Source organism: Spermophilus citellus, assembly GCF_964194105.1.
Source record: "Spermophilus citellus genome assembly, chromosome: 8".
Classification (NCBI taxonomy): domain Eukaryota; kingdom Metazoa; phylum Chordata; class Mammalia; order Rodentia; family Sciuridae; genus Spermophilus; species Spermophilus citellus.
Genome location: NC_138189.1, coordinates 115,578,840 through 115,604,637, shown reverse-complemented (window position 1 = coordinate 115,604,637; position 25,798 = coordinate 115,578,840). Strand labels below are relative to the sequence as shown.

At 32.5% G+C, this 25,798-nt stretch overlaps 1 protein-coding gene across 1 annotated transcript in view; it reads left to right on the top strand.

The window, feature by feature from the left end:
• Positions 1–23,873, top strand: part of MMRN1 (multimerin 1) — a 57,297-nt gene extending 33,424 nt beyond the window's left edge. The window contains exons 6-8 of the mRNA XM_081304691.1: positions 3,991–5,976; positions 21,159–21,311; positions 22,529–23,873. Of these exons, the coding sequence (XP_081160817.1) occupies positions 3,991–5,976; positions 21,159–21,311; positions 22,529–22,950 (2,561 nt within the window). The 3' untranslated portion in view covers positions 22,951–23,873. The remainder of the gene's footprint in view (positions 1–3,990; positions 5,977–21,158; positions 21,312–22,528) is intronic.
• The last annotated feature ends 1,925 nt before the right edge of the window (positions 23,874–25,798 follow it).

Genomic DNA, 25,798 nt, shown 5'->3' with positions numbered 1-25,798 from the left:
TTTTCAATCATGTAAATAGTGCTATTCAGCTACTGAAATGAAGACCCTGTCCTACATAATTGGTATGGCCAAAATTACCAATTAAAACCATATAAGAAGAATTTTTTCTCCCTGAAGTGATAACACAAGAAAGAAGTTGGGCTGGGTTTGTAACTCAGTGGTAGAGCGCTTGCCTAGCACATGTGAGGTACTGGGTGCAATTCAATCCCCAGTACCATATAAAAATAAATAAATAAGATAAGGTATTGTATGTATCTACAACAAAAAATAAAAATAAAATATAAAAAGGAAAGAAGTCAAAAAGAAACAGCGTATGATTGACTGCAACTATCTTAATGAAATTAGCAAAATTTGGTTAACACAACCCAAGAGATTTATGCTTGTCAATGGCTTTTTGTAACCTACTAACCTATTAAAAAAAATCTGGCACAGGAAAAAACTGAAACATGAAAAATCATACTCACAGCAACAATAATAAAACTCCCTACTCAATAGTAGGGATTAGTTATGTCCTTAGCACAATCATTAATTATGAGGACCAGAGGGCTTGTAGTTCATGAATATTCTTATAGGAAACAAAGACTAAACCCACCCCTAAGGTGCCAAGCTTGCCACAGCTTCCTCTCTTGTTTACTTCACATCCAAGGTTAAGAACAGTGCTTAATCTGCTAGTAACCATAGAAACTGTTGAAAATCAAATGTCTCAACTCCTCACAATCTATCTGAATGTTATGAAAAGACCCTATGTTCACAACCACAGAAAGGGCATGCAATTATGTCTGATATTAAATATATCTAAGTCACCAAAAAAACATTATTTTTTAAGAAAGTAGAAGCATTTAAGTCACAAGAAACAGAATAAAAAAGAGTTCAAAATTATATTCCCACATAGATATTACCATAAGCCATCTTGGCATATTTTTTCAAAAATAGATTTACATAAATATTTTTGGTAACAAATTGTGGAGATGTAATCTGAAACAGAAACAAAGTTTTAAGCTAATAATCTGTTCAGGTTTTTTTTTTTTCTTCAGACCTTGCTGTAATTTTCTCTTTTCTCCAATATATTTTTTTCATAAAGATTTTAAAGAATTATGGCTAAGGCATCTCATATTTTTCATTTCATAATTTCTCCTACTTATTTTGACAAAGATTCTGACCTGAATTTTACCTGACACTGTTTTTATCTGTATTTCTTATTCTGACTTTCAGGTCATGTAGTTTTTGTTTCCCAAGGTCAAACACATAATTGTCATTATCTACAACTAATTAATTCAAAAAAGCTTAACTTATATTTTATCTTTACAATTTTGAAAAGCATCTTTTGTCATAATTCTGAGGTTATAAACTCAAAGAAGGGTTAACCCCAACCTTATGTATGCTTTATTGCACTACATCATTTTTTTTTTGCTATCATGAGAATTAAAATTAGGTTTAACTAACAGGAGATAATTAATTACCTGTAGATAGTGCTACAAAAGTAATTGCACTATGGAGTGGCACCTCTCTTTGGGGGAAGCTCATATAGTCTGTTTTTAAGACCAAAAATCTAATTTTCTAGATTTTATTTTTGGTATAGGATACAGAATATATTTAAAGAATATTTGTCAAATAAATGGTGATTGGTTAAAGGCTGTCTGAATTTAGAAAATACAAATATTTTAAAACCTTTTGTTACAATTCAAAAGCTAGGAATTTTTATGTGTAACATCTCTTAATTGTGGCTATTTACATTTTTCTAATGAATTTATTCATTCTCGAGTACTCTGTGGTATTGTGTGTCACTGACTATTATTCCATATTTGACATTTTTAAAAATGTTCCTATTACATACAGATTGAGTTTTCTATACTTTTTGAACTTCAAAATTTATTTAAGTTTCCACTAGGTTTAGAAAATGTAAATTTTTTTTCTCATTTTAGCAACATCAATCATAAAATATAGGATTTACTGGATCATTTTTGTCCATGTAAAAACCATCTACTTTTACAACTTTATCTTTGTACTAGATTCATTGACAGCAAGATATTTAAGCAACACTTCATTCTATTTTTTAATAATTTCTCTTTCACAATAATTTTCATGTAAGTCTTTCATGCATACTAAATACTTTTGAAAACATGCTTACAAAATAAATAAAGAGCCTACACTCATTTTTTTTATCCTATGATATTTCCTATATAGGCTACTTAATAGCCATAACTCAAATGGCAATATCCCACTGCACCGATTTTCCTTTTGAAAATCCTAAGTATTATGTTGCTTGTATCTTGTTGTATGGCCTTTGGTGTTTTTGAATTTGAATGGACAGATCTTACATTTACATTGCTAAATAGCTAGTACTATAAAATTTGGTTATCATAAACAGCTTTTTGTAACCCATTAGCCTACTTAAAAAAAAATCTGGCACAGGAAAAAACTAATACAGGAAATAAACTTGGCAATAATAATAAAATTATCTACTCAATAGAAGGGATTAGTTATGTCCTTAACCCAGTTTATATATATAACAAATATATATATTTGTTTCTGAATGAAACAGTAGAATGTTGTTGCAGTTTTAAATATTCATTTTCTATTTATATCATTTGTAATAATCTATATAATACACTTTTCATTTTCTCTTTCTTTCTTTTTTTTTAATACAAAGAAAACTCTTCCTTTATTCTTTTGTATTTATTTCCCTATGACTATCAAAAAATCAGGAAATTCCAAGTATCCTACTAGTCAGCAAAAGACATACAGATGGCAGAGCACAATATCTAGGGCAACAAAATACTCTTATCTAATGAAGTCAGTAATCTAAACAGGCAATTTTGGAAATTCCAAACAAGGAGAAATCTGTGGGTCTAACACATTGATAATAATACAATAATAACCCCCTTTACTTTTCCTAACATTGTAACTTAATGGAAGAAAGAACACACATACACACACAAAAAAACTGTACTTTCTTTCACTTCCAAATGAAATTGTCCCATTAAAAGTACTTACTTTGTTTCAAAAAATTGCAGTAAGTGGGAGGTTTCTTCTCATCAAGAAGAAAGAAAAAATCCCTTGAGGGTTAGTTTAAAACATTTGCCAAAAATATTGTAAATGCCAAAAAAACAGAAAGAAATAAAACTAAATGTTTTATGTGTTAGAGCTAATCTGCATTATTTTCTTTTTTTTTTTTGAGGAATTATTTGAATTTATTTTTCCTGCTTTAAGTGGATTTGGAAAGTCCTTTCTCTTTCTTTCTTAATACTACTTTTCAAACTTACCACAATCTTGGTTCATAATTAGCCTGTGCTTTCTCATATTGGAGACACTAGTATGTAATCATTAGCAGGAAATTTCCTCCTCTCTTTCTGTTAAAATGTAAGTCATATTATGAAAATTAAGCATATATTGAATTCTTGTTTTGATTTACAATTGAATTGTTTTGTGATCATCAAACCTCTTATTTTACTTTTTTATTGTTGCTGTAAACCATGTTGATTCCTGTGAATGTGAATTCATCTTTTTCTTCAATTCATTAAGTTTCTTTACTAGAGCAGATTCATAGTGTTTATGAATTCAAAACGTAAGCTCTGAACCTGATTACCAGAAATCTAATAACACAGTCATCAGCTAACAATGGGTATTATTTGCAAAGGCAAAAAGAACAAAGCCATTTATTTTCATTCAGGGCTAGACCCAGATTATTGCATAGTAATGTCTATTACTGAAGCCAACAGTATTTCCTTCATGTCTTTTGTCCATAGAACCTTAGATTTATGGTTCTAGCATATTCTACATTACACTTGATTTCTCCAATCAGATTCATCAACCAACAAGGTGATTGCCGCCTATAAATCGTAGTTTTTAAAATGTTGTAAGTAAATATATTAGAGTATTATTTCCACTAGTTCATGTTATTAATAGTTTCAAACATCTACCTTTTAAATATATCTAGCCTCTCATAATTAAAATCATGTATTTTTTATTATTTGTTATCTTTGTCTTTAGGTCTAAAATCCAAAAGCATTAATGATCTAGTAAAGGACATAGTACGAGAACAATTTAAAGTCTTTCAAAATGACATGCAAGAGACTGTCGCACAGCTCTTCAAGACTGTGTCGAGATTGTCAGAGGACCTTGAAAACACCAGGCATATAATTCAACAAGTTAATGCATCTGTGGTTTCAATAACAGTCCAACAAAAGTCTATTTTAATGCAAGAAAACAGGCCCACATTGACTGATATAGTAGATCTAAAGAATCACATTGTGAATATCAGACAAGAAATGACTTCTACATGTGAGAAGCCTATTAAAGAACTAGAAGCAAAGCAGGCTCATTTACAAGGTGCTCTAGAACAGGAACACTCAAGGGGCATTCTGTACTATGAATCCCTCAATAAAACTCTTTCCAAAATGAAGGAAGTACACGAGCAGCTTTTATCAAATGAACAAGTGTCAGACCAGAAGAATGCTACAGCTGCTGAATCCATCAGCAGTAATGTCACTAAATACGTATCTATTCTACATGAAAAGATAAACAAGCAAGGTTTGATGATGCTGCACATGTTTGATGAGTTGCACATCCAAGAGAGTAAGATTAACAATCTCACCATCAGTTTGGGGATGGAGAAGGAATCTGTCAGGGTTGAATGCGAAGACATGCTATCTAAGTGCAGAAATGATTTTAAATTTCAACTTAAAGACACAGAAGAGAGTGTACATGTGTTAAACCAAACATTGGCTGAGGTTCTCTTTCCAATGGAGAGCAAGATGGATAAAATGAGTGAGCAACTAAACGATTTGACATATGACATGGAGATCCTTCAACCCTTGCTTGAGCAGGGAGCATCACTCAAACAGACAGTGACATTAGAGCAACCCAAAGAAGTAGTAGTTACAAGGAAAAAGGTGGAAAGTCTGATAAGTGCTGTCAACAGTCTACATTTTCTGATCAAAGAACTTACAAAAAGACACAATTTACTGAGAAATGAAGTACAGAGTCGTGAAAATGCCTTAGAAAGACGCATTCATGAATTTGCCTTTGAAATGGAAGATGGCCTGAATAAGACAACAACTATTATAAATAATGCCATTGATTTTGTTCAAGATAACTACGTGCTAAAAGAAACTTTAAGTACTATTAAGTATAATCCTGAGGTCCACCACAAATGTAACCAAAACATGGAAACCATTATGAGATTTATTCCTCAGTTCCAACGTTTAAATGATTCTATTCAAATTTTGGTCAATGACAGTCAGAGATATAATTTTGTTTTGCAAGTTGCCAAGGCCCTTGCAGCTATTCCTAAAGATGAAAAAGCAGATCAGTTCAACTTTCAAAATATTTATCAAATGTTCAATGAAACCATTTACGAAGTGATGAAATATCAGCAAAACATGAGTCATTTGGAAGAAAATATACTCTCAGCCACCAAGATTTACAAAAACTTTGAAACTCGGTTGCAAAGCATTGAATCTAAAGTGAGTCAGACACTCATTCCTTATTATATTTCACTTAAAAAAGGCAGTATGACTGCAAATGAGAGAGACCAAGCTCTTCAACTACAAGTATTAAATTCCAGATTTAAGGCCCTGGAAGCCAAATCCATCCATCTTTCAACTAATTTCTCTTTGCTTAACAAAACTCTGCACAAATTTTTTATCGTGTGTTGTAATGCTTCAACAAGCGCATCAGAACAGAATGCTGCTGTACTTAAGTGGATAAAAGGTTCTCTGCCACAAAATCAGCTTCCTCAGAAAGGTCTGACAGAATTTGTGGAATCAATAATTGAAATAAAAACTCAAGCTGCCCTATCTAACTTAACTTGGTATATAGATCGATTGTTGTCTGAAGGTCTGGCAAATGTTGTCAAGTCTCAGAAGCAAGTAAAATTGCTGAAGAAACCTAACACACTTAAGAAACCCACAGTAAATCTTACGACCGTTCTGATAGGCCGGACTCAAAGAAACACAGACAACCTTGTGTATCCTGGTAAGCTATTTCTAAAAATAACTTTTAATTTCTCTTTCTAGTTAAATGACATTTAGCAAGTCTGTACAGTCTAGCAAGTATAAAAGGTGTTCCCTTGAAACTGGATAGTCAAGTATTAGAAGATCATAGAAAGATTATTTGAATCTCATTCTATGTAAACTATTAAAACAAAACATGTACTTCTAGTGTACATATTTGTCTACATGTTTTTATTATTTTCTGATATTTGATGATTTGATCATCTGATGATCATTATAAAATAATTAAATTTTCTCCCATTCAATACATTTCAGCATAAGTAAAGAAAAGTATTCCACAGTGATTTGATAAACAAGATCAAAAAATCATTTTGGCTTTACTGGACACAATATCAAATGTGTAATAAGAACTCAGTAATTATCTGTTGAATGACTGCTTTATGATATATGTTTAGGAATTAGGGTTGGGTAGATCACAGAAGGTCATTAAGTGCCAAGCTAAGCCACTTAGATACAATTTTGCCAGTGGAGGGATATCTGTAGAAATTTGGGGTAATGGGCTCTGTGTAGTAAGATTCAGAAGCATGAAGCTAACAACAGCAAATAGTATGAGTGCAGAGAATGACATTATGGTACTGATTAGAGCATTACTGAATAAATTTTGGCAATATCAATAAGAGTAATATCTAAGAAAGCGGTAGTTAAAAAAGAGGCAACAGAGACAAGAAATGTAGTGAATGTATAATTAACAGAAAAAAAGAGCAACTAATTTAAATATTCACCTATCTGGTGTCTCAGTTTCTTCCTTCAGAGTGAGAGGATTGCAACTGGTAATTTGCCGAGGAGAAATGTGTTGCAGACTGCATCACTGAAAAAAATAAAATAAAAATAAACATCTATTCACAGACTCCATGTATGGAACTTGGAGAAGGGAGACCCTAGACTATTCTGAAGTTTTAGATTTGGGTAATGAGAGGATGTTGGTGCCATTAACAGATGTTGTTAGCACCACAGGAGAAAGCACATAGTTGAGAGGAAAGAGGGATTCAGTGTGGTAATATAAATAACTTAATAGTATGCATAACCCACTTGAATCAAACTGTGAAATAGGATATATCAAGAACTATGTAATGTTTTGAATGACCAACAATAAAAAAAACTCAAAAAAAAAAAAGAAGTGTTTTTTAAATGTTCACCAGCTGAGTAATATCTAGTAATATTTTCACAGTGAGAATAGCTGCTTATTCTTACTAAGAGAAATGGCTGTGTTTTTCTCACATAAGTAAGCTGTTAAATTATATGCTCATTTGGATGAATTTTGTATTTTATTGCTTTTTAATTACAAAGAGTGCTCATTGTCTTAACATAAAGTGAATTTTCATATTTAATCTCCAAATGTTTTGATAATGTTAAAAATCACAAAATACTATTGGGATGAATTCTTGTGAATGTTTAACTAGTATATTTATTTATGAGTACCCCAAATTAGTCTGACTAGGAGGATTAATCTTACCCCTATGGGTATACAGAATAAACTGATTAGAGTTATGTGTCCTCAAAGAAATTTAGTATCCCAATATAAGATGTCCTTGTAGTAACAATTTTAGGAATGATAATGATTTGTTCCTTTCCAAAGTACCATACTATCTTGGTCTTCATGTGGGATTTGCAATATGAGCTTCAGTGAAATTCTGCGGCATGTTTGATCATACATCAAGCAAGTGATGTCATTTTTTTTCTTAAACCAAAAACTATCTGGATCTATATAGTAAATGTAAATTTTAAATAACCTGAAGTAAAAAATTTATAGAATATAAGAACTTATAAACTTTAGTAGTATAAAGAATGCATTTTGAAATATAAAGTGGTTTACTCAATATTGAGTTTAATGGGCTAAAAGAGAATAATTCAGTTTTGATTCATATTTTTCCAGTAATGTTTTGATTAAGTTGTTTCCTGTTTCTTTACTTACTGAGAGCAGAATGTTTATAGAACTATCTGGCCAAACTGACATCTCTGTAAAAATATCAATAATGATTCCAGGGCAACAAAGGTGTATTGCCCTAATTCTATGTGCAAGTTGGAAATTCACCTTATGTGGGACAGGTGGCATAATGTGTCGGGCCCCTTCAAGCAATCGTATGGGTTTTCATGCCCATTAAATTGGCCATGCTCCTAGGGTCCATAAAATTAGTGGCATTATTTGGGAATCTGAATAAGTAAGGTTTCTGCAAGGTGATAAAGGCAGTGGATGCAGGCCAAGTTCTCTTTCTATCTCTTTCTCTTTGGTACTAGGGATTGAACCCAGGGTTACTTAACCACTGAGCCTTATCTGCAGTCCTTTTTAATATTTTGTTTAGAGGTCAGGTGTCAAAACAGTATGATATTGGATACTGTTTATTAATGTTTACTGCATCTAAGGCACTGTATAAATTAAACTATATACTATATCCTTCCTTTACCAATACATATGAGTTAGTCATATTTTGAAGATGACTAGACTAACCTGCAGAGAGATTAGCCCAAGCATCCTGCTGAGGGTCATTTACCTTGTATGTGGCTCCTGGTCTCTTGGACTCGGGGCTGTGTTCTCATCCACTACATTAGTTTGTTTATGTTGTTTGTTTGTTTGTTTGTTTGTTTTTTCACATGCCTTCCTCTTCCTTCTGCTTCTGTCCCATGCATCATGTACTTTTCAAAGTCTCACCATATCTGAATATTCCATAATGACTACAGTTGATATTCTCAGGGAATTTCCTTTCTTGGGAATTCAAATCCTGACAACTTTTTGTGTGTTGACGCTGAGGAAGTAAAGGTACTATTTTCAGTTTTTTTTTTTTTTTTATGTTATATGGCCAGTGGTTTATGTAGGAGGTGTCCTCCAAAAGCTCAGTTACAAGATAATATAAGACGTTTTGGAGGTGAAATGATTCGATTTTGAGAGGTATAACTTAACTGTCAGCAGTGGAGTGTGGCTAGAGGAGTTAGGTCACTAAAGGTGTGCATTTGGAGTAAATGTTTTGTTCCTGGTAAGTGGAGCTCTCTCTGCTTCCTGTTGACACATCCTGAGATGCTTTCCTCCATCATGCCTTCCATCATGTGTTCTGCCTCACCTGGGGCCCGGACTATGGAATCGGCTGGTCACCGACTAAACTTTTGAAACTAAGCTCCAATATTTCCCAATTTTTCCTCTTCTACATTGTTCTCAATAGGACTTTTGGTAAAGCAACAGAAGAGCTGACTAAATCAGGATTTTTCTTTACCAGATGTAGGAGAATGGCAACAAAGTTCAGGGTACTCATCCTCAGCACTTCCTTTTCAAACCATGCTTACATTCAGTTATGCTAATTCTGATTCCTAGTAGGCCAGTGCTGATAAGCTGTTCTGATTCAATTGCTAAATATTTGTCTTGTTTCTAAACAATATTCCAATAGACATCAAGAGGTTTTTTATTTCATTTGTGAAGATTTGTTTGTACAGCAATTGGCAGACTGGTCTCTGCAGAGAGAGTCTGGCTGCTTGCCCTTTCAAGGACAGCTAAATCCTGCCTTGGCATCATTTCTCAGTCCACTGTGGAGTATGGGCACTCAGGCTTGTGGCTCATTCATTCACTTTTTATTAACCATCTCCCTGATATGTAACAGTTTAGCTATCCTTGATATTTGTCTTGTTGCTAAACAATATTCTAATAGACATCAAGAGTGTTTTTTTTATTTCTCCTATTCATAATGATCCCAGTACTCCTAAGAAGGATTGCTTTCTATAAAATATTTAGTAGTATACAACTTTAAAAAAATCATTGTTGTGAATATAAGCAATTTTAAAAAGGGAGAAAAATGAACCTATTACATATGCAACTGTGTTTTTAATATTCTAAAACCATTTCTAAGGTTTGTGACTCTTAATAGAAGCAGTTTTAATGACTAATGAGCACTGACTATTGGGAGTCAGGAAATCAGGGTCCAACTTCTATCATATTTATTTGAAAAAAGTCATACATTTTTCTCAGCATTATTTCCTCAAGTATAAAATAAGAATAACATACCCACCTTACAAGTGTATTTTCCAGATCAAGAAAATAATCTGCATATAGGATATTATTTAGCTGTGATGTATATAATTTTCTTAACTATTTTTTAATATTTGTTTTTTAGTTCTAGTTGTACACAATACATTTATTTTAATGTGGTACTGAGTGCCTCGCACATGCTAGGTGAGCATTCTACCACTGAGTCACAACCCCAGCTCCTTCTTAGCTATTTTTAATGATGTATTTTCTCAATATTTTGTTTAATATTTCATCTGTAATTATTGGTATGCATCAACACAATTGACAGACTCATGGCATAGCATCATTCTCTATTTTTATTTCACTTTTTAAACAAAAAATTAACTGTAGATGGACACAACACCTTTATTTTATTTATTTAGTTTTTTTATATGGTGCTGGGGCTCTAACCCAGTGCCTTACACATGCTAGGCAAGCACACTATCACTGAGCCACAACCCCAGCTCCATCACTGTGTTTTAAATCCAGCATATACTTATACTTTAGCTTAAGCTTGCTCTATAATGATAAATCACAAAGAATAAAATACAAAATATAAAATCTTAACTGCACAAAGACATGTGCATTGGTAAACATGGAAAAAAATACCTCCAGAATGTTTCAAGAATGATATCTTCCAAGGGGTCTTCTTTTTATAGAATTTTTCTACATTAAAAAATATTTTTTTTTTCCAATATACCTCATGTTATCAAATAAATTGACTTGAGTAAAAAGGGGTTAAATTTTGAAGAGCATTTACTGGAATTTAGAATTTCTGACCTATTAGAAGCCCCCCCCCCCAAATCATGCCCACTTTACTGATTCTCCACAAGCCCTCATAGATCTTGGCATATAGTTGTGTACATAGCTAAGGTTTATTATGGTAATATGATACACAATAGGACCAACTAGGAAAAAAGATTTAGGCAGAATTGAGAAATCCATGCATAACTTCTTTATATGTTTTCCTTTCCATGATAAGGAACATATCTGTGAGCTCTTTTTTCCATTCAGGAAAAAAAAAATGTAGCAACATGTATGCTATGTTTCTTCCCAGAGAAGTGCATCAGGTATTCAACACCCAAGGGTTTGGTTGACCTTGTCATTTAGGCACTGTTGGCGAAGCACATACCAAAACTCCATGTTCTCTAAAGGAAAGCAGATGTTCAGCATAAAGCACACTGCTCATACAAAGAGTCTGTGCAAGGTGAATGAATGATACTTACCTATTAGAGAGTGAAGTCAAGTTCTTACATCCCAACCAAAGGCAAAACCTTGCAAGTGGGCTTTTCAAAGAAAACATTCTCAGGCTTGCTAGATTAACTTTTTTCTGTACATGATCTTAAAGATATTTTTTGTGTCAGAATTGGTCAGCAGAGAGGCTGGGGTTGTGGTTCAGGGGTACAGTGCTTGCCTCTCACTGGGGGGGCACTGTGGTTCGATCCTCAGCAACACATAAAAATAAATAAAATAACATTTAAAAAAAGAATTGGTCAGCAGGCCTGGGGATGGTTACCCCAGTTTCTGTTATTAAATCATCAGTGTTGAAGAGAATATTAAAAAAACTACTTGTTGTCCATGGCTCCCTGGGAGAAGAAAAATACCTTCCCAGCTTTCTATGTGATTTCTCTTCATATGGAAAGATGATCACAGGTGAAGAGAGAAGTCTGACACAATTAGCAACCCTTTCCTGCACCTTGTCTTAAAATAAAATAACCAGCATATCTCAGGTGAACAGTCAGATTCCCATGCATGGGGTGGATATTTTCTGATCCAAAATTTCTAATATTTAGCTTAACATTAATAGCAAAATGTAGCAGAATGTCAGGTTCTGTTTACGTAGTTGCTGCTTATGTTTGGGTTTTTCTTGACTAAGCATGAGTCATAGGAGTCATTTTCTAAATTAAATTTAAAAGGACATCAAAAATTTGAAACTAAATTTGATTATTAAGTGATCTGTAAGTTGGATATAATGAATAGATGTTTTTCTATTGGTCATTAACTGCATTATTCATTTTAAATTGTGCACAATAGTATTATTTCATGTTGTATTGATTATCATACCATGGTTAATTAACAATCCTGCTAGAAATCTTTTATAATTTTAAGCAAGTGATAAAACTGTAATTTGTTTGGAGATTTAATTTTAAGAGACCTCAGCACAAGAACCATGTTGGAAAACTTTGGGCTTGGTGAGATAAACCAAGGGAAAAACCTATCTGACCTTGGGACTGGAAACAGGATCAGAGTTAGGGCAACAATAACCTTTAAAGGATAGCTGGAAAGAGAGAAAAGTCAAGAGAGAATATTGGGGAGGAACAGAGATAAGAGAATAAGCAAATAAGTTAATATATGAATGTTAACATCTAATTTTGATTTCCAGGTCTTTCACAGTGAATTAGAAGTTATAGAAAATATTCAATATCCCAAATAATTTTCTGAATAATAATAAGACTTCAAAACTACCCTTCAAATATTAAAACTACCTTTTAAACATAAATTAAACTCATTGGATTTGTTGTCAGCTAACAAATTATTGCACATTTATTATAACCCAAGAAATTTGCTTGAAAAATATCAAACTGCAGATTTAATCCAAGAAAAGTTTTGTAAAACACCTTACTAGATTGAAGATGCAATAGAGGTGCAGTAATTTTTTAAAAGTGTGTCACATTAGTGCATAGTATTGTGTTAAAACTAATGCACAAATAAATAAATAAGAAAAATAAAATCAAAGATTTGTGTCATTAAGAAAAAAACCTCATATTTAAGTTATTTTTGGCTTGGGATTGAAATAATTTATCTTTAGAATTATTTATATTTGAAAATTATAGCAATCATAATTGTCCATTTCAATTCAACAATTATTTAAGTGCCAGATGGAATCAGCTACTATTTTTCATGCCTTGAATATACCACAATATATATTTTTTTAAAAATTTTGATCTCCTAGAGTTCACATTCTATCAAGGATAGAGAGAGGAAACAAATCCACAATAAATAAGTGGACAAATGTTATGCTAAAAGTTGACAGATACTATGCATGGAAGAAATGCAGAGAAAAGTAAGAGAAATCAGAGTATTATAGAATGTGTTTGGGTATATTGGAAGTAGGTAGCATTATTAAATTAGACGGTAAGATTGGCTTCATTTGTTGGAAAAAATAGTGAACTCTGTAAGCAATACATAGTGCTGTATGTATTTCTCTGTAAGGAAATGATAATAGAATGAAATAGCAAGGATCTGGCTCAAAAATCCTTGTAATTTTGTTCTAGAAAACGTTGATAGTACTGAGCTCCATAGTGCATACCTGTAATCAGAGTGATGCTGGAGGCTAAGGCAAAAGGATAGCAAATTCAAGGCTAGCCTCAGAAATTTAGCAAGACCTTGTCTGGAAATAAAAAAGGGCTGTGTATGTAACTCAATGGTAGAGCACCTCTGGGATCAGCCCAATACCCTCCCAATACACAACAACAAAAAAAAAAAAAAAAAAAGAAAAAGAAAAGAAAAAAGAGAAGAAGTTGAGAGTGAAAGGTTCCTCTACAGAGCTTTGTTTCTCCCCTTTGCCCTATCTAAAGTTCCTCATTCTTCCCATGCTCCTCCCGCCCCCATTAAGGATCAGCATTCACATATCAGAGAAAACATTTGGCCTTTGTTTTGGGGATTGGCTTACTTCACTAAGTATGATATTCTCCAACTCCATCCATTTACCTGCAAATGTTGTGATTTTATTCTCTTTTAATGCTGAGTAATATTCCATTATGTATATATACCACAGTTTCTTTATTCATTTATCTAATTAAGGGCATCTAGGCTGGTTCCACAATTTAGCTATTGTGAATTGTGTTGCTATAAACATTGATGCAGCTATGTCATTGTAATATGCTGATTTTAAGTCCCTTGGGTATAGACCGAGGAGTGGGATAGCTGGATCAAATGGTGGTTCCATTCCAAGTTTTCCAAGGAATCTCTATACTGCTTTCCATATTGACTGCACTAATTTGTAGTCCCATCAGCAATATATGAATGTATCTTTTTTTCCCACACCCCTGCCAACACTTATTGTTGTTTGTATTTTTAATATCTGCCATTCTGACTAGAGCAAGATAAAAATCTTAAGAGTAGTTTTGATTTGAATTTCCCCTCTCTCCCCCTCCCTCCCCTTTGTTCTATCTAGAGTTTTTCTAATCCTCCCATGCTGCCCACCCCAAACCCCAATATGAATCAATATCCTTATATCAAAGAAAACATTCTGCAATTGTTTTTTTTTGGGGGGGGGGATTGGCTAACTTCGGTTAGCATTATATTATCCAACTCCATGTATTTACCTGCAAATGCCATGATTTTATTCTCTTTTAATGCTGAATAGTATTTCATCATGTCCCATACACCTTTGTAGGCAGATTCCACATCACTCCCAGGCACTGATAATTGTTTTCTTTCCACACATTTTTTCCCATTTCCAGAATATCTAATAAATGAAACAACACAGTGTCTGTAGACTTGTGAGTCTAACATCTTCCACTTAGTGTGGTAGGTTTGAGATTACCCACAGTGCTGCATGTATTCCATTGTAACCTTGTACTACAGTTTATCTGCTGTCCTGTTGAGGGATATTTTGGATGATTCTAGTTGAGGGTATTTATGAATAAAGATGCAATAAACATTCACATACAAGTTTTTTGTATGAACATAAGTTTTGATTTCTCTTGAGTTAAAAAAATAGGGTAACAAAGGTTGGTTATAAGATAAACCCAAACTTAACTTTATAAGGAATGACAAGTCACTTAGTATTTCTATCAATAATATATGAGAGAATTCAACTTTAAATATTCTTGCCAGAACTTGAAATTGTCAATATCTTTTAGTTTATCATTTTAATAAGGGTGCAGCTATATTTCCTTGTGACCTTATTTTGCATTTTATTAATGACTAATGATGTTAAAAAATATATTCATGCATTTACCTGAGAGCATTTTTAATGCTTTTGATTGTGGGTTTGTGACTCTGAAGAAAAATGAGAAAACAGTTGATAATGTCAAATAAAACATTTAATTTTCTAGTTTATGGCTTAAGATCACATGATGATTGTTTAATGATAAAGGTTAAATCTTCTGGGACAGGGTTAATATATTTGGTAAAAATTGCTGATAGGATTAAATGTGCTTTAAAGTGACATTTGAATGGTTGAGAAAAAAAAATCCCAGGAAACAATGTCAAGAACAGCAGATGTCAAATAAAAAGAACAAAAATAAAAGCTGGGTATTTGAAGTAAAAGCAATAAAAAATGATTGGAAATAACATTTCCAATCATTTATACATCAATGAAGAAAATATGAGTATTTAGATCAATATATTTGAATATTTAATATGAACATAAATATTTTCATTTCTAGGAGTTGTTGGAAAGGAGAATATGAACTATTTCTAGAGTAATAGAAGAATAAATCTTATTTGATAGAAACAATTTTGATAAGTAAGGAGGCAGAATAACACTGAATGCTAAGAATGTATTCACAAATATTAGAGTTGAAGTATTTTAGAAAGCATTGATTGGAATCAGTATGAAACATAAAGAAAAGTGGTAATGCTGTGAGGTTGTATTACCTAGGAGCAGAATTGTTATGTAGTGGTTTGTGTAATGCTTTCCTCCAGAGGTAAAAGGACAGGTCTTCTCACTAATCTGTTGATAACTCATTTCAGAGTTAGGTGCCCTTTGCTACGTACGTTATTGTTCAAATGAAGAATTAAAAAGTAAGATCTTTACGCCAAACTATGAGTAAGAAAAAAAGTGAAACGTTAAGCAAAGTAAAATAATAAATTACAATATATTATCTAGCATATATGTATATTTCAAAAATTATAAATATTAAGTTATATATAAAATAAATGAGGATTAAGTAGAAGAGCAGCACAGAGTGTTCTTTCATTTGTTCATGAACTCCCTGTTGAGTAAGTTCTGAACAAGCCCTGAGAAAGGCTGAGTGCATACAGTGTCAATTCAACACAGCCCCCTCTCCTCATGGAGCTCAGACATTAAGCAGGTACTTACAATAAGAATCTGACAAATGTTAGCCATGGCAGAGTGCTTTGAGAATGTAAAGAGCTCTCCAATCTGTTCAAATTTAACATCAACATTTATGAATTTGAAAGTAGGATTAAGGGGAAAGTACAACTAGAGTACATATTAAGGTCCAGAAAGCAAAGGCCAGAACAAATAGTGATTGATGAAATATTCCAAGACAATGGGAAAGGAATTCTAGTCATACTCAAAGCAGGGAAATGAATAGTGAAAGATTTGTCATGCTACTTACACAAAATAGTAGAATGCTGAGTTGGTAGAACTGTTCAACTAATTGCACTTTTCTCCATCAAAGACATTAAATGGACTGGATAGGGTTTAAGAAGTTACTGAAACCCCAGGGAGGAGGGAAGTTGTGCCTGAGTTTTCTTGAGATAATTCCATGTCTCTACAAAAATATATCTATGATACAGCAGCAAATTCTGTGATTTTGAGAAACTGTAAAGAAGGGATAAAGTCGGGTAAAAGTGTGGTCATCTACTCTATCTTTTGTTAACTTGTTTATTCTTCTTTAAAAAGTCTTTAAAACTTTCTATATGAAAGTTTTGTGATAATCAGTAGTGACAGCAGATACTTACAATAAAAATATGACAAATGTTAGCCACGGCAGGGTGCTTTGAGAATGTAAAGAGCTCTCCAATCTGTTCAAATTTAACATGAACATTTATGAATTTGAGAGTAGGAGTAAATTGAATATTAAGGTCCTATTTAAGAAATAGAGGTAAGCCCTGACCTCAAAAAAGCTCACTCTCAATTGGATGAAGAACACATGAGCAAAAACACTATCAAACTAACAGTAAGTATGATACTTATTATGAGTATCATATAATAATCAGTTCAATGAGAAAACTTATCCAGAGCATCATGCAATAATTGAGAGAATTAAAGTAATTAACTCTAGCAGCAGGAATGAGGAAAGATGTCAGAAATGATGCTTTATTGGATTGTAATTTTTGTTATCATCTCAGGAACAAATACTTATTAAGTATTAATCTGTGCAGGAGATATTAATAAAGATATCTGACCACTTTTAAGTATTTTTTTTAAAGAGAGAGTGAGAGAGGAGAGAGAGAGAGAGAGAGAATTTTTTTTAATATATATTTTTTTTTAGTTCTCGGCGGACACAACATCTTTTTTGGTGTGTGGTGCTGAGGATCGAACCCGGCCAGGCGAGCGCGCTACCGCTTGAGCCACATCCCCAGCCCCACTTTTAAGTATTTTAATAATAAAATGGAAAATGTGAATCAGAAGATGCACAAAATCTATACAATCTATAACTAATTTTTTTCCTCTGTTCAAATACAGGTCTGTTCAAGACTTTGGCTCACTTTCTTTCTTTCTTTTAAATTTATTTTTCCTTTTATTGAATTTTTAAAAAAATGATTAGCAAGCGGAATGCATTACAACTCTTATTACACATATACAGCACAATTTTTTATATCTCTGGTTGTATATAAAGTATATTGACTCCGATTCATGTCTTCATACATGTACTTTGGGTAGTGATGTCTATCCCATTTTCGTAACATATTGCAGACAACTTCAACTGGCAAATCACTGACAACGAAGTTTACTTGTCTTTTATAAGGTGCTGTACTTGACAGTGATTCATGAAACATTTTTATCAATGATTTGGATTAACACAATGCAACATAAAATTGGAGATGATAAAATGCTGGGAGGAGTGGCTAAAACATTTCTTTACGGAATAAAACAATGAGTCATGTCTGTGCACAGAATGACAACTCAAGTATAACAAATTTAATTGTTATCAGTAATAATTGTAAATGTATGTTTAAATGAATGACATAAATATGGGACTCTGGAGCCTTTCAATAACATCAGAACATAGACTTGTTATGACAAAGTATGATACCGATGCAAAAATAATGAACACCTAATACGTAGTTTGCATTGACAAGAGATATAAAGTCATTTTAACAAGGTACTTAGCAATTATTGCCAAAGCCTGCACTGCTTAGATTATGTTAGCATAATAAGTCCAGTACAAAACGCCATGGGCATTGCTTAACTAAAATGTGGATTATTTTGGCTGGGATTTACAGAACAGCAATAACATAAAATAGCAAGAAAGGCAAAGAAAGTAACTTAAAACAGCAGTAGAAGCAGGTGCAGCCAGGCGAATGAGGCATTCCCTACAGATGATCAGTAGGTACCAAGAGAGATGTGGGAGAAGGCAAACTGTGCTCTCGAGAAGTTTGGGATACTATATCAATAGGAGAAAATGCAGGCCCTCATCCAGATAAATGACCCTAAAAACAGGTCAGGGGGAAAAATAGGATAAAATAACAGTCTCTGAATTGCTAAAAGAACAAAAGAAAGGCAAGACACCATTCCAGGAGGTAATGCAACATAAAGAGGAGAAAAATAGAATACTCATTCTGGACATTAAATAGAAGTCAAAAACTTTTGACCTGAAGAATCAGAGTAGCAAAGCCATGCAAAGCAATGCATTGTTTCTAGTTTTTTGAATTCTCCCTAGAACGGATTTGGTCATTCATGAATAGGCTGTGTTTACAGAGGACAGTAATTTTTTCTCATCTGGGAAAATGAGAATTATAGAGTTGATCAAATTGCGTAACTACAGTGTTTCCCCAATCCTACTGCACAGTTGATCCCTTCCCCGTGAATCACATAACTGAGCACTCTCCTTTGAATCAATCATGGTACTAGATTCAGAGAATGTAACAACAAATGGAGCAGTGCTTTGCTGTGAAGAACTCACATTTCTACAGGTAATGGAGAATCACTGATTTTTTGAGAACCAGCAAGTAATGGACTAAGTTCTAGAATTATAGCTCACAGCAAATGAGAGTGTTTTAATGACCTAGTCACATGGTAGAGAAATGGCATTCAAAAAATGTAGGTCAGCTTGAAAGACTTGTTAAAATGTATTACATACCATGTGTTTATATAAATCGAAATATATTCCTGTCCTTTTTTTCTTTTTTTTTTTTTTTTTACATTTTCATCACATACTGGAGATAGAACCCAGCGTCCTATGGATGCTAGTCAAGCACTCTGTCCAGATATACATCCCCAGATCTTGATAATGTATTTTGAGAGAGAAACTCACCAAGTTGCTCAGGCTGGCCTCAAATTTGTGATCTTCCTGCTTCAGCCTTCCCAGTAGTTGGGATTAGAAGTATGCATCTCCACACCCAGTTTATGCTTTTGGGGTACTGGGGATTGAACCCAGGTGCTTTACACTGTGGCTCAATAGCCAAAACCCCATTTTCTTATCTTTTATTTTGAGACAAAATGTCCCTAAGTTGCTTAGGGCCTCACTAAATTGCTGAGGCTGGCCTCAAACTTGGGATCTTCCTGCCTCAGCCTCCTGAGTTACTGGGATTAAAGGATGTGCATCATCAGGGTCAGCTACACTCTTCTTGATGAGGGAAGTAGTTTATAGACTATTGCAGAGAATACATCAATATAATTCAAATTTAGTTTCTAGTTGCATATTATATTTTCTTTGCAAAAAAATCTTAATATAAGAATATAGTTTGAATACATTTTATAAGAATTTAATATAAGCAGATAGGAAACAAAATGTATTAAAATGTTTATATATCTCACTTCATGAAAAAAAATCAAATAAAGAAAATAATCCCCAATTTAAAAAAAACATCAAGAAACACATAATTTGAAAAGAGTGAATTGTAAACTTATTTACATTGTTGCCACAAGGTGGTGGTGTAGTGTAAATATGGCAAGAAGGGTAATGATTCTTCCAGCATTTTCCCAGCATTTACTTAATTATATATCATGTATTATGCTCCAACCATATTTATAATTTGAAGCTTTATAAATAAAGGGAATTAGTCTATGTGCAAAATACAAATGGTAATTTGCTGATGTTGGTAAACCAAATGTGTTGGGGGATCTACCTCATTCTTTAACTGCTATGTAATATTTCTTAGTGGACATATGTCACAATTCATTTAATGAGTTCTGAATTACTGCTTATTTAGTTGTCTTTAAATTTTTTACTAATGAAAATGACGCCATAAAGAACACCTTTTTAAAATTATCTTTATATACATAGACAAGTAGATCTCTTTCTGCCAGGAGAAATTTCTGGCTCAAAGTCAATATGGTCAAATTGTTCTGTTAAAAATGTCAAATCATTTAAGCTCAAAACCAACGTTGTATAAGAAGTTTCATATTTTCTCTTTTAAAATATGAAATAATGTTATCATGGTAAATTTTATTATTACTTGATTAGTAGCAAATTGAATGTGTTTTAAAACATTTGGTAAAATTTTACAGTTTTTGTGCAGTGACTTATCTGCTCATACCATTTGTTCATTTTTCACTTTATTTTTCAGGGAACTGTGTTCTATTTCATTTAGATTCATCAGAGCTTGTCATATGTTATTAGATATTAGTCTTTAGATTATGTCTATTAAAATATTGTCTCTTAATTTTCCCCTTATCATTGAACATTTAATTTAACAACTTTCATTTAAAATTAGTTTTAATTCCTTCATAATCAAATGTGGAAATTTTTTCTTATAGCATCTGTTTTTTTTTTTGTTTTGTTTTGAAATAGTTTTCTAGAATTTAAAAAACCTTATAAAGATACTCTCCTTTATTTGATTGTAATATAATCAAAGGGTTTTTTTATACAAAAAATATAGTATTTTTGTACATGTAGAATTTGCATTTTTATCATTATCCAATAATCCTAATATTATGTATTGAGCAGATATTTTTCTTCTTCAGTGATTTGCACCATTACCTTTATCCCATACCAGTTCCAATTATAAATGATAGAACTCTCTATCACAGTTGATCAAAATCTTAGCATTTTCACACAAGTAAATGCAATAGATAAAAGAATCATTCCTCCTTCACAAAAAGGAAGAAAGAGGTCAGAGCTAAGTGATTTGCATGGAGTCCCATTATTACATTGGCAGGAGATCTGTGCCTAGGAACCTGGTTTTTAAATTGCAAATTCAGCATTTTGCCTATTCTTTTGCAAACTATGATTTGAGATGAACAGGAAAATAGAGTCACTTTATTCTCCTTTATCATGATTCTTTTTCAGTCACAGAGGAGTATTCAGGCTGTAGCAGATTCCCATGCCAGAATGGGGGCACCTGTATAAGTGGGAGAACAAGCTATACCTGCGCCTGCCGGCACCCTTTCACTGGTGACAACTGCACTATCAAGCTGATGCAAGAAAATGCTTTAACTCCAGGTAAAAGAGTCTGCATCCTTAGATTTGCTCAATGTCAGATACGGAAACAAATTCTGAAAATATTTGCAAACGGATATTAAGTCGATCTATTCTGGATCCACGTGAGGATTAATTAGTTTTCTGTCGGAAACTTATTGAATAACGTACCTGATTTACAAATAGAATGTCTTTATGTCAGGAAAATTTATATTTGCAGGAACTTTTTGACATTTTTATGTTGGTATTCTAGAGGCATTGTATTGAAAGTCCTACCCCCATCAGTTTTTCTCTCTTAGTGCGTATTAAGAGAAAATGCAGATGTACATATCTGAAAGGTATAAACTCTCCTCGAACAAGTTGTTAAAGAAACACCTTTGAGTCATGTCAGATATGGTCATTTAAATGAAGCTTCAACATCGGCTTGGCAGTATGTTTTCCATGAGGGTTGAGCTAGCTGCCATTTTGATGACATGGGGATTATTAGAACATGCTCAAATGTATGGAATAAAACAAGATGCCTTTTTCATCATGTCATTTGATAAGTATTGGTTGCTTTACATTTACTTTAATAGTACATTTCTGGTTTAATACAAGAAAATATGTACAGCATTCAAATTATGTTATCTTTAATAGAAGCAAAAAAAAAACATTTCAAAAAGGGCCTTATTTAAATATGCTGCATACTGAAAAGTAAATTTTTTAGCCTATTTTTTAACTGAGCCTTTGTATGTGCATTTGGCATTAATTACACAGAAAATTTCTTTTGTCTACTTCCCTATAGTGAATATGACTTCATTTAGTTTCTGTTTTAGCCTCTAGAAACAGTTTGACAAGGTGCTGGAAAAATTGTTTCTACTTGATGTCAGCTTCAATTCTTGCAAGGGACTTTAAAACATTCTGGCATACCATAATAATCATAGAGTGCTTTGAATTCCTTTATCTCTGGGGAGATCAAAGAAATATGCAAATTAAACTTTGAGGCATTTGTATGAGGAAGATAACAAATGTTATTTTCCTCTATTCTGATCTAAATGGAGAAACTGAGGCTCTAAAAAATGAAATGATTTAGGGTAATTCAGTCAAGAGAAGAGGCAGACATTCAGGAACATAACCATTGTTAAAGTTGCTTCTGTAAGGCTTTTTGTAACTAAGATAAAATGATAATGACATGAGAAAGAAAAAAAAAACAAGATACAAACATAAAAATTAACTCTTGCCCTTTTTTTTTTCTGTAACAGATTTTTCCAAAGGATCTTATAGATATGCACCAATGGTGGCCTTCTTTGCATCTCATACATATGGAATGACTACACCTGGCCCTATCCTGTTTAATAATCTGGATGTCAATTATGGAGCTTCATATAACCCAAGAACTGGAAGATTCAGAATTCCATATCTTGGGGTGTATGTTTTCAAATATACCATTGAGTCATTTAGTGCTCATATCTCTGGATTTTTAGTGGTTGATGGAGTAGACAAGCTTGCATTTGAGGCTGAAAATATTAACAGTGAAATACACTGTGACAGAGTTTTGACTGGAGATGCCTTATTAGAATTAAATTATGGGCAGGAAGTGTGGTTGCGACTTGTTAAAGGAACAATTCCAGCCAAGTTTCCCCCAGTTACCACATTTAGTGGTTACTTGTTATATCGTACATAAGCTAGTATGAAAGATACTATCAACTTCACTGAGAAACAGTAAGTGATTTTATTATCTTTGTATGAACATCTCATCTATCTGGGATTTTCTACACTAAACAAAAACCAACTTTCTTTCTAAACTTAGTAAAGCTATATGTTTGTTTATTTCACAAAATGATCTCAGTATACCTGCTTGTGGAGGTGTTCTTGCTTCCAAAGGAACATAGTGGCACACAGAAGAGCATTTGTTAGCCCAACTAACTATTCCTACTTTTTTCCTTGATTTTAAGTCATTTCAATGTATTGTACAATGATAATCATACAATATTTGCAGTCATGGTACCCTTGATTTTTGTTACATTCTGTGTATATAAATATATAACAAACATTTCCTGATTTAATAAACTCAAATTACTAAAAGACAAAAAGTGCTTTTTAAATTTTTTTTATTGTTTACTATTGAAGTGAACTATTTAATATATTTAAATATTCATTCATCCTCAATTTGGTATAGTTAGAAGCATGAAATGAAATAAGTTTAACTACTGTTTCCTTCCTATAATTAATGGATAAAATAATAATTGATACATATGGGATATTTCCACCTATTTCTAAGGATACATAAGGAGATTATATATCTACCTCCCTCATATAACATCTGTAGTGAGAAAAAATAAAATAATTTTATAATAAGTATCCTATTACAACACGTACAGATCTGCCTCTATTCTTATAAAGGGTAATACTATAAAATTCTATGGATTATGGCATGTTCACAATGCCCTGGCTATTTTCTAAACAATTTACATTTCATGTCTAGTTGATTTCTCATAATAATTCATATAAGATGGTACTATCATTATTTTAATGGCATAAAATATTAAGCATAAAGAGATTAAGAAATGGACCAAGCCCACAAACCTACCCACTGAAGCAACATCTGAACGGAGTCCTCGCCTTCCCCATTGCCTCCCTCATTTGTCCCAAAATTTATTTAATAACCCCTTATCAATGAACATTTAGGTTGTCAACAATTTTTATTATAAGAAATTGTTCTAGTAAACATTCTTAAAAATTTTTGCCTTTTATATTTATCAAAGGATTTCTGAAGAATATATTTTCTTAAGTAGTAATAAAAATAATAATAAAAAACAATTGTCATGGCCAGCATTTTTCATGAATTAATTTATTTATGCTCACTATAACTCTATGAATTATATATCAATGTGAAATACATATTGCATGTTATTATCCTCTTTATGGCCCTGAGGAACAAAGGCACATAAAAGCAAATATTTTTTTCCAATATTACATTAAATGATGTAGAATTTCAGGAACAAAGGACTAGCAATTTTATTATTTTGATAGATACTACCAAATTACCCTAAAAATATGTCTCCACAATCTGCGGTCATAAAAAAATATATATAAAAAGATTCTTTATGCCCCATACATTCAAAACTCACAATTTTTAAATATTTGCAGTCTTTAAGATAAAAGAAATTATCTCCATATAACAGAAACTTAAATTTAAAAAAATTTGTTTAAGCTGGAATGAATACCTCAATACAAAGACTTGTACACAAATGTTCATAGTAATTTCATTAGAGCCCAAAACTGGGATTTGCCCACATGCTTAACAACAGATAATGAAGCAAACTTTCATTTATCCATGCAATGGAGCACTATCAAGTAATAAAAAGAGAATGAACACACTGAAATACCTATGAATTTTACAATAATGATGCAGAAGTTTACAAACTGCAGTCTAACAAATCTTGGACAATCCTGCAAGTAGACTATTATCCTTGAGAATGTCCCATGTTGAGACAGAACAGCTAGGGCTTTGTATCCCAGCCTCATTCAGTATTAGACTCAGGATTCCAGGGGAAAGTGTGAATTAGTAGCTGAAAACTGAAGACTGGGTGAATATTTCTACCCTGTTATGTGTAAGTATGTCATTTTCAAAAACATTTGAAAAGTTACTATACCTTCTTCAGTTGCTGCATAAAAATTTATCATTTAAGGTTTTTCATTTCATTACTTCAGGTACTCATTCATGGGTTAAATACATAATTTTAATTTCTAAATACACTTTTCAATATATATTTTCGTGCTTTCAAAATACTGCTTATCTTTAACAGTACCAGAATAGAAGGAAGTAAATCATTTGATGATATTCATCATTGCCATGCCCAATTTATTGATTTTATAATTAGATAACAGTTAGCATTGAATGGTGCTTTGATGTTTGAGATTTTAATTATTAACATTATTCTTTATTTTTATAAGTTTTTGTAGAATAGATGATTAGATATCAAATTTCTCCCAATAGCCACGAGGCATTATAGCAGCTTTGAAGTTGCTGTGAACTTGTTTGGTATATTTAAATACCTAACAAATATCATGTAAGACAATTAAATAATGTATTATAGTATAATAATTGTCCAGGTCAAATTTATTCATGGAGAAGCAATACAGTACTGAGATTTTTCTGAATTTCTTTTATGGATACAGCCCTCTATCTTCAACATTGCTTTGTAGATTAAATTTCAGAGGCTTTTTTTTTTTCACCATACCTTCCTCCCTAGAGAGTTCCCAAAGTATACCAAGACAGTAACTATTGATGACAATCTCTCATCCATTCATCAATTATTAACAAATTATAAATCATACATACCATATAATATAAAAATAAATATCAAGTTAAGTCAGTGTAAACAAATGCTGAAATTGAAATACATTATTCAGAGTCATAATATTACTTACTGCAATCAACACCATGGGATTCTCTTCAACACAATGGGAAATTTATCTCTAAAATCATCCATCTCTTTTTTTCTTAACCAAACTTCTACATTTTTGAC